The sequence below is a fragment of the Microtus pennsylvanicus genome, chromosome 6, assembly GCF_037038515.1.
Source record: "Microtus pennsylvanicus isolate mMicPen1 chromosome 6, mMicPen1.hap1, whole genome shotgun sequence".
Lineage (NCBI taxonomy): Eukaryota > Metazoa > Chordata > Mammalia > Rodentia > Cricetidae > Microtus > Microtus pennsylvanicus.
In genome coordinates this window covers 57,467,269-57,476,855 of record NC_134584.1, presented here as the reverse complement: position 1 = coordinate 57,476,855, position 9,587 = coordinate 57,467,269, and the positions used below count along the sequence as shown (strand labels likewise).

At 43.7% G+C, this 9,587-nt stretch overlaps 1 protein-coding gene across 1 annotated transcript in view; it reads left to right on the top strand.

Moving 5' to 3' along the window:
- Positions 1–1,201: 1,201 nt before the first annotated feature.
- The window catches only part of Homer1 (homer scaffold protein 1), a 99,613-nt gene continuing 91,227 nt past the window's right edge, over positions 1,202–9,587 (top strand). The window contains exon 1 of the mRNA XM_075976305.1: positions 1,202–2,038. Within this exon, the coding sequence (XP_075832420.1) occupies positions 2,034–2,038 (5 nt within the window). The 5' untranslated portion in view covers positions 1,202–2,033. The remainder of the gene's footprint in view (positions 2,039–9,587) is intronic.

Sequence of the window (9,587 nt, the reverse complement as noted above, 5' to 3'; positions counted from 1 at the left end):
TTTTTTTTTTAAAAAAAAAGAAGTTCATGCCATCAGGAGGCGGGAAGTTCAGAATGGTTATTTATGACTCCTAAAATTAACGGCGATGTTCCCCAAGTCTACCACTCTCCCTCCCACGTTTCCCTGCAGGTTGGGGTGTGAGCAGCCTGGGGATGCTGCGGCGAACCCACTGGGAGTGGAAGACAGGACATTACCGGCGACACTTCGGCACGGTTGCTATGAGTGATTCACTCGCGTTTGGCACATTTGTGCCAAGGAAACCTCCTTCCGCCGCCTTCTCTGAGCTCTCCTCCGACTTTCTCCAGCGCGTTAGCCTTTAAGGAGAAGCGAGAGCAGGTGGGCACACAGCCGCTCGCCCAGCCCTCCACCCCCTGCTCCTTTCCCTAATTTAGCAGTACTTCCGGCCGCGTGACATCATCCCCCGCACAGGGTGACGTGAGCGGAGGGTGACGTGTGTGCGGCGAGGAGCGCGCTGACGTTGCTATTTAAAGGTCCTCCTGCGGGGAGGATGGAGACACAGCGCGAGAACCCGGCTTGCGGAGCGGAAGAGGCCGTGGCGCTCCCGAGCCAGCGTAGGAGCCGAGCGCGCTGCCGGCCCGCCGCTGGCCGCTAGGGGAGGGGAAGGAATAAGGGACGGACCGACGGACCGGCAGGCTAATCCTCTCCGGGCTTGTCTCTTCCCCGCCCTGCTCCGAGCCCGGGCCCCGCCTCCGCCGCGCCCCACCTCCTCCGCCGGCCTGCGGCGGCGGCGGCGCTCCGCCCCTCGAGCCGGGAGGGCCGCGCTCCCGGCCCCGCCCCGCCCCGCCCCCTCTCCCGCTCGCCCGCCGTGCTCGCCTCACGCCGGCGGCGCGGACCGGGAAGCGGCGCCCTCGGCTGCGCTCGGTTCGGAGGCGCTCTGTGGAGGCTGTGGCAGCGACGGGCGCCAGGCCGCCCCGGGGCCGGCGGAGGCGGCCGCTGAGGGGAGCGTGAAGAGGCAGCGGCGGCCCGGGGAATGTGAGGCGGCACGGAGCGGGAGAGACAAGCCGGGGTGGGAGCGCGAGCCGCGGCTGCCGTGCCTCGGACGAGCCGCGTGCCTCTCTCGCCTCAGCGCGCGGCCGCCAGGAGCTGGGGGCTGGGTGCCGGGAACCGCGCGGGGCTGGGTTCTCTGATTCATTCATTCTCCGCCGTCTGGAGCCCGAGGCCGCCGGTGCTGCGAGGAGAGGCGGGAAGAGGGGGCGGCCGCGAGCGGGGCTCCATTGTGCTCGGCGGGGGCCGGGAAGCCGAGGGAGGTGGGCTTGGGCCCCCTGCGCTGCTCCCCGGCGGCCGCTGCGCCCCCAGCTAAGCGCCAGCCTGGAAATGGCTCCGCTGATGCTCTTCGAGAGAACGAATCGATCCTTCCCAGCCTTCTCTGCCTGCTCTCCACCTCCTCTCTGCTCCGAGTCTTAGGAGGACGAACATTGAAAGGACGGATTCCGATGTGGTGTGCCGTGCACATCGCGAGCGGCCGGGCTTTGCACTTCGAGATTTTTTCTATATAATTTTTTTTTTAATGTCAGCGACGGGAGACAGGGGCATTGCTGCCTGTAGGATTTTTTATTAAAGTGCACGTCGCGTTGGGTTGCACGCTCCACCCCTAGGGACCTGGTGTGGTGAAATTTGAACCCACCGCCTTAGCCCTGAGAAGGCCAAGTTACCTGGCTCCCTGGAGTGGCGAGGGGGACGTGAGCGAAATGACCAGCGAACTCGTTTTTTATAAGACTCGGTGAAGCTGGGTTTTGCGTTTTCCTTCATGCACACACGGATTTTGTGGAATAGTTGAGTGCCGTATTCTCCGCGCAACCTTTTCAAATTCCAAATAAGCAAATGTTTGAACGTTTTGGTATCGGCGCGAGTGAAATCCTTTTGCCGACAAGAACTAACTGAACAGTCAGCATCGTTGAGTTACCTCCGGAAAAGATCTCGGGGGTTGAAAAGCAACTGCAAAATAACAGACGGAGAAAATTCCTTGGACGTTATTTTTGTAGAAACTTCAGAGCAAGTTTTCATTGGGCAAAATGGGGTAAGGATTTTGTGCTTATCACAGCTTTAAATCTGTTTGTGAGTGTGTGCTGCTGAGCGGTGGGGGTGGCTGCTTTTAAATACTTCCCCTTGCTCAACGGGTACTACTTTAAAATAGGGATTATATTTGTGTTGTTGTAGAGCGACACCAGAGGTCCTAATTAGAACGTGTAATGTTGTTTGTTACAGTCTTATTAATGATTTGTGTGAAGAGAATGCGCTGGTCTACCCTGTGCCTCTTCATTGGTCAAACCGCTGTGTAGGTTACCAAAATCTTGCCATCTTAGGTTTGGTTGACCTGGTATCGTTCGAAGAGAAGAGTTGCATTCTTCCAGGACTTTGTAGAAATAATCAGTTGCACAAAGGGACGATTGTAATGAGTAGTTAGACTGCAGTCCTTGAAACCGATCCCTCGTAAGTTGTTGCCCTCGCTGTGCCCGGTGTTTTATCCTTGAACACCCGAAGCTGAGTGTACAGCTTTAGCTTACTGGGGATTTAAACGAAAATCTCCGCGTCTCACTATTGCGGTCTCCACGGTGTGGTCGCTGGAGAGAGCAAGCTTTTGATTAAAGGGACTTGTTCACTTTTTCTGCTTTTCTCTTTTAAGCTCAGACCTTTGGCTTGTGTCAGCAGTGTTAGATTTACATCCTCAACATAAGCCAGCTGAGAGTGCCTTTTCCAAACTTTTAATTCTAAATACTGCAGCTTAATAAAATGCGAGGAGCTCCTCTTTATTTAAGCTGGAAACCCGTGTTACGGGAGTGATGATCTATTGATTTCTTTAGGGAATTGTTAGTGATGTCTCTGAATTCTTCCCGTGGTCGAATTAATACCAATAAATATGTAGTTGAGGGACAAGGTTTGGAATGATGGATTTTTGGAATTCATTGTGATGGCTTATTAGGAGCACACACTTTAAAGTTCTTGTAGTTTCGTTTTGTTCTGGCAATTGAAATTTGAAGTTTATTAGCTTATACAACTTTGAAAATGTAGAACACGTGTCACAGGAGTCCTTCCTCAGATATTAATTATGGGTTGGTAATTACGTTTAATACTTAAATGACAAGGATAAGAATGTAATTAAAATACCTTACTCTATTTCTGGTGCTGTTAATAGCTTAAATTGCTTAACCTTTATGGACTGTATTCTTATCTGTAAAATAAGGAGTATAAGTCAACCTGTAAAAGTGGTTTTTTTCTCCTTATTTAATAGTCAATTGTTGACTTTTTTCTTCTAAACTGTTAAAGCACTTAAGCTAGAAAATAATGGTGTTTGAAAATGTTTTGAATCATTTGCACCAATTTTAAATGAGAAAATACTAAAAAGAATATTAATATTGGCTTCCCTTGATTATGTGTAGCTCCACGTTTAAAATGTGTTGTAAATTCATGTTGGAGTGTCACGTGCACTCGTAGCTGCACACAAAATCAAGTGCAGTTTTTCATCAGGAAGACTGAATTCTCCAGACTGGAGTGGCAGCGGCATGAAGAGAATCAGTTTTCTGTGTCTCTCATATTACATGAATGTCCACTGTTTTACCAAGTGAAGACTGAGATCAATTTAATACTAAAGGAGATTAGTGTTTTAAATATGAATCTAAGCTACTTACATGAAACACATTTAGACGCTCAGCATAATTTGTTTATAAACAACTCACTAACCTTTTTGTTAGAAGTATTTTAAGGGGCTGGAGGGATGGCTCAGGGGTTAAGAGCACTTGTGCTCTTTCAGAGGACCTGGGTTCAATTCCCAGCACCCACATGGTGGTTCACAACTCTCTGTAACTCCAGTTCCCAGATCTGATACCGATCTTTGACCACTGCAGGTGCCAGGCTTGCAAGTGGTGCACATACATACATACACAGGCAAAACACTGAAACACATAAAATAATATTTAAAAAAGGAGTAAAACAAAATTTTAAAAATGACTGTAGTAGAGTCCTGATTGGTGAGTAATATAATTTGAGTTTGTGCCTCCAAAATTTTTTAGGTGCCAAAACTTCATGGCCAATGTGATGATAACTAGTATTAAGAGACCTAGAAAGAAGGGATGGAGATACGGCTCAGCAGTTAAGAGCACATACTTTTATTTTCCCCACAATCTGTATTTGGGAATATGGCCCTTTCTTATTGAGGGTGATTTGGTGGAAGTAGACAAGAGTGTCCTACAGCAAAGGCATCTGCCGAAGCTTCTATCCTTTGTAAGTGAATAAGCATAGCCATCTGGGCCTCTTTGAAACAGAAGTTAGTATTATATGACCTTTAAAGTTTTCCCAGGCAGTCCTAAATTACCTTACTTAGACGAATATCCAAAATTTCATGTGGTTAAGGAAGTTTATGTATTACAGATGGATTTTTGATGAATGTTATAATATAGTTTACATAGTTTTAATTGTGGGTTACAATTAAGGAGTAAAGGAATTATTTTCTTAAACTAAAATAAATGATTAGGCAGGAAAAAATGACTCCTGTAATACTAGTTTATGAACTGTGGAAAAGGCAAAGAACAGCTGAAACCAACAGTTGGCAGAGTCTGTCAAAGTTGCGCGCACTGTTTTTAATTGGAGTGAGGTCAGCTCAAGGATGGCTGTGTAAAAATAGGTATGGCAGACACCTTACAAATAAAGACAATTGTATGTGTGAAATGAAGCCCATGAGAAGGTTGAGTCTCAATGAGGAATACCTGTAAGGTTGTGCACCCAGGAGCATACCATAATGTTCTTAGTGAGTCTGGAACTCTTTCAGAACACTGGAGAAGGCAACCGATAGCAAGCCACTCCAGCCAGTTATCTTGAGCTACTTTTTGTTTTTACTTAGTGCAGTAATGCCTGACTTTATTAAGAGATAGTTATGTACAGAATGAGAGTTTCCCATTCCCTACTAATGGGTGATGAGATTTCTGTTTGTTTTTCTGGTATCTACCCTACTTTGCAAACTTTAAGCCTTTTCTTTTTGCCTTGAACTCAAAAGAATGGAAGTGGGTGCTGCTACATTGTTACCTGGAGTCTTTCTTTGCTGAAGGATGAGAAACTGCCTCTTGTTTTACTTACGGCTCTAGGGGTGGTAGCAGACATGTGGAGATGTTGATCTGCCTGTCACTATAGCAGTGCACTTTGTGAAGGCAACCATCTGACCTGTCCTAACTTAGTTTTTGTTAATTCTTCCAAACGTTCAGCACCGATTATATGGCATGTACTCAGCTGAGTACTGTTGAAGAGTCAGTGAAATGTGTTTCTTCCCTAAAGGAGTTGAGAGTTTAGAAGTGGGGAAGCCTGGTTAAAGTAGATGTGAGGTGATGAAAGAGCAGTTAACAGTATGTATGTGAGGGAACATTTGCTGCTGTAGGAAGGATAACACGACTTTGGAGCCGGTGATATTAAATACTAAAAGGTGAGTTCAGGTAGGCTTTGTAGATAAATGAGAGAGCATTTAGATAGAACAGTGCTGGACAGAACCACTGCATAAAAGCCTTGCTCGCATGGACTCCTTTGGATATAGAGTGAGTCTCCAGAACTTTATCCAGAATCATGTGAGCCAATGAAAGCTGGGCTGTGCAATACTGGGCTTGAAAACTCAAGAGATGTGACCCAGCCTGATGTGGCATGCGGTACACATCTAGTCCTTGGAAAGCTGAGGCAGGAGGATCTGGAGTTGGAGGCCAGCCTTGGCTATAGGAAGAACCTGCCTAAAAAACAAGACAAAACAAAAAAGCCAGACAAATTTAAAAATATAGCCTGGCAGCATACATTTTTATGCTGTGATGAAATACTCTCATATTTAAAATGATAAAAAACACAAAATAATATTCTTACTTTATTTGATGCAGTCTGATAGTTTCTATTCAATTATATTCCATTTAGTTTTCAAGAAGTGATAGTGAAGATCAACTACTTAGATTTAACAAGCCTGTGGTAGCAACTGGCAGTTTGAAAAAACATTGTTCTTGGTGGTGTGATAGGAACCATTTCGGGACTGTAGAAACACTAAGGTAAAACAATGAACTCTGCTGGGTAAAGGAAGTGAATAATGGAACAGCCCGGGAAGTTCCAGCGTGGAGAGGGAGTGGCTGAGAAATGTGTCATGGCCAAGAGTCAGGCTGTGGAACTGGGAGTTTTCAAGTACGGAGGTAGTAATGTGGGAACCTGCATGGTGTGCTCAGAGAGGAGTAGGCACTCATACTCAGGGGAGCTGTGGATGAATGAGTTGGAGCGTTAACAAGAGAACTGTCCTTGTTCTTACCTTGCTGGCTTCTGTTACTGACAGTCAAGATTAAAAGGCATTCACATCTCAAAAGATCAGGTCTCTGTTCTGCCATTTGAGTTTTCTCTTTGTCTTGGATATTGCTAATGGAATAGAAGAACAGGAAAATGAATCCCAGATATTTCGTATTATCTGGAATCGTCAGTTCCTACTATAAGGTTTAAGTGACTGTTTTAAGTAGCCCTCGTATGTTCGGTTAGGACCTGCCTAGTGAGATGTAATGTGCGGGCTTCTGTTTGTGTCGCTTGTTTTTAATATCTTACCATTTGCTCACACACTTCGTGGTGACAGTGCAATTTACAAGATACATTATGTTGTTGAAGAAACAAGATTTTCCTGGAGGTCAGAAGACTTTTTTTTTTTAAATGAGTGATTTTAAGGTATTGTAAGAGTTCAAGTTAATTACAGAAGAATTTGTATGTAATAAGGTAATTTTAGGTAGGCTTAATCTGTGTACAAGAATTGAGAACGAAACAAAAAAATGAGATCCGTTTTTCCTTGAGACATAAGACCTTGCTAAGTAGCTCTGATTGGCTATCCCAGGGTACTGGCATTACAGGTGTGTAAAACCACATCCCATAACACCTTTAACCCTTCCTGAATGGTGTTATAGGAGTATAGATGAAACTCAACAGCAAAAACCCAGTCAACAGTATATGAATAAAATTGTGTATCTAAGCCGGGCGGTGGTGGCGCACGCCTTTAATCCCAGCACTCGGGAGGCAGAGGCAGGCGAATCTCTGTGAGTTCGAGGCAAGCCTGGTCTACAAGAGCCAGGACAGGAACCAAAAAGCTACTGAGAAACCCTGTCTTGAAAATAAAAAAAAAAATTGTGTATCTAGAATCTTTCTTTTAGGTCAAAAAAATCTTAAAATTTACAGTACATTTTCTCCTTACTTCAACACCCTCCTCCTTTCCTTCCTCTCCCCTCCCTCTCTCTCTTCTCAAGCCTCCTTCTGTATGAGAGAGGTTTATCATGTGGCCTGGAACTCGTGATCTCTACGTTGAGTGTTAGGAGTGTGCTACTGCCCTCACTTGACTTTATGTTCTTAATTTAGCAGTTCATGCTTATCGATAGCCTTCCCTGTCCTTGTAAATCACGCGTGGTGGTCAATTTTGTGTTCCCAAGTGTCCAAGGAAGGAGGGAGGAGGGCACGGGACTAACTCTTGTTCCTTGTTTTTGTTTCTTAAATAGTTTTGAGAAAAGAGGATGGAGTAATTCGCATATATATCTTTTTAATTCTCTGACTTTTTCTTTTACTTTCATTTTATTTTTTTATCTTGTTTTTAAACTTTCCAGACATCTATAAGAATGGATCTTAAATCCATTATGGCCTTTGTATAGCAAAATAATTTTTAACTCATAAAACTGAATTTTATTTATACTTTTCTCTTTAATGTAGGCTGATCAATTTTTTCTCATTGTTTTTTATTAAAAATTAAGATTGTGAAATCTAGAAAATGTCTAATCATTGTTTTATCCTTATAATACGATCAACCCTTGCAGTTTTTCCAGCTTTTGAAAAGTCATCTTAATCTCTGTGAAAACTAATATTACTATAAAATTAACTCTGAATGTGTGTGTGTTTGTATGTTTGCACATATTTAGGAAAGGTCTGGGAGCAGGTAGTTGTGTGCTAGTGTGTTTGTGGAGGCCTGAGATTGATATCAGTGTCTTCCTCGATAGCTCTCCACCTTAGACTGCAGCAGGGTCCCTTGCTGAACCTGGAGCTTATAGTCTCGCTAGCCCGCTTGCTTTGGGGATTCTCTGTCTACTTGTTCCTTCTCAGGTTCTGGGATTATCCCACCCACCTGGTTTTTACGTGGGTTCTGGGGAACTCAACATCACACTGGGCTTCACATTTGCTAGGCAAGCCTTTAACCCACGGAGCCATCTCCCTAGCTCTGGATATTTTCTTTCATTTTCTGTAAAACATGAAGAGCTCTTTCACATTGTTTGAAATGAAAGGGTTAGTACTAAGTCCTAAAACAGAAAGGTTGTGAGAATTGACAGCTTTTTGTAAAACTGCCAAACAAGAATTAGAATGGAAGTGAAATCAAAAGGTGTGATTTCATTACTGTATAGAAAAAAGTAGTTTTCATTACTGTATAGAGTTAAAGTCATTGTCACCATGTCTTCAGTCTAATGGCATATCTGGATCCACGTGGTCACTCACTGCAGAGTCAAAAAGCCCGTGAAAGAGATTGTCCTTGACTTTATCGTAGAAGGACTTGTTCCTAGTTCCACATTGTTTTTAGTTGTTGAGTCTTAATAAAGTAGTGCTCAAACGCCCTGGGAGTATAGCTCAGTGGTGGAGTGCTGAGTCCTGGACTCAGGAGAGAGGGTGACGGGAGCCTTAGCTCTGACAGGTATTTTCATGACTAAAAGTGCTCTGTGCTCCACAGTGAGTTTGTGACACCGCACCATATTGTAAAATCAGCTGAAAGAATTAAGTGAATTAAGTTCCATGTTTAGTATACAGAAAAATCCAGATTTCTAGTAATTTGGATATGTCAGTTATTTTTTTTTTTAATGTAGGTAGATTGTTAGATTCTTTTTTGTGCTTAAGTATGCCTCAGGTTTACTTGAGAACTTATTACTGCTTTCCTGTTTTTCATAAATGTTTGTGAGAAGTCTCAGGGTTATTCTGTAAGGTATCTCTATGATTTGGAGTTTTCATCTCTGGTACTTTCAGTTTTTCCTGTTAGGCTCTTAATGATGATCACTAGTAAATTATCTTGAATGGAATTAACTACCAAAGATCTCAATATTTCTACTTAGAAAATGTTTCCGTGTCCTCCAATATTCCTAAACTTAGGACAGTTACTTTGACCTACCATCCCTTTGCTTTTTGTGTGCTGCTTTCTTGTGTGTTCTCTTGTAAAATGCTGTTGTTTCCTATCTGACTCTGCTGTTTCAAATGTCTGTCTTTTGAATTTTAACATTGAAATGTGTGTGGTTTGCTTAATTGTCCTGCCAGCTTCCATCATACTTAATAAGGACTCTACCTACTCTAAGTATTACCAGGGATCACTGTACAGGTTCAACTGAGAAGAGGTAGGCATGGTCTTACACACCTTTAGCCCCAACAATAAAGAGGCAGATTTCTGAGTTCAAGGCCAGCCTGGTCTATAGAGCAAGTTCCAGGAGTACAAAGAGAAACCTTTACTCAAAACAATAACAAAAAACTGAGTGAAAAGACTCTCGTTACCCTTTAACCCAACTTTCTTAAGATGCTTTGTTGATTAAAAAAGCAAAAATAGTTCTAGATCTTGCAGGATGCCGATT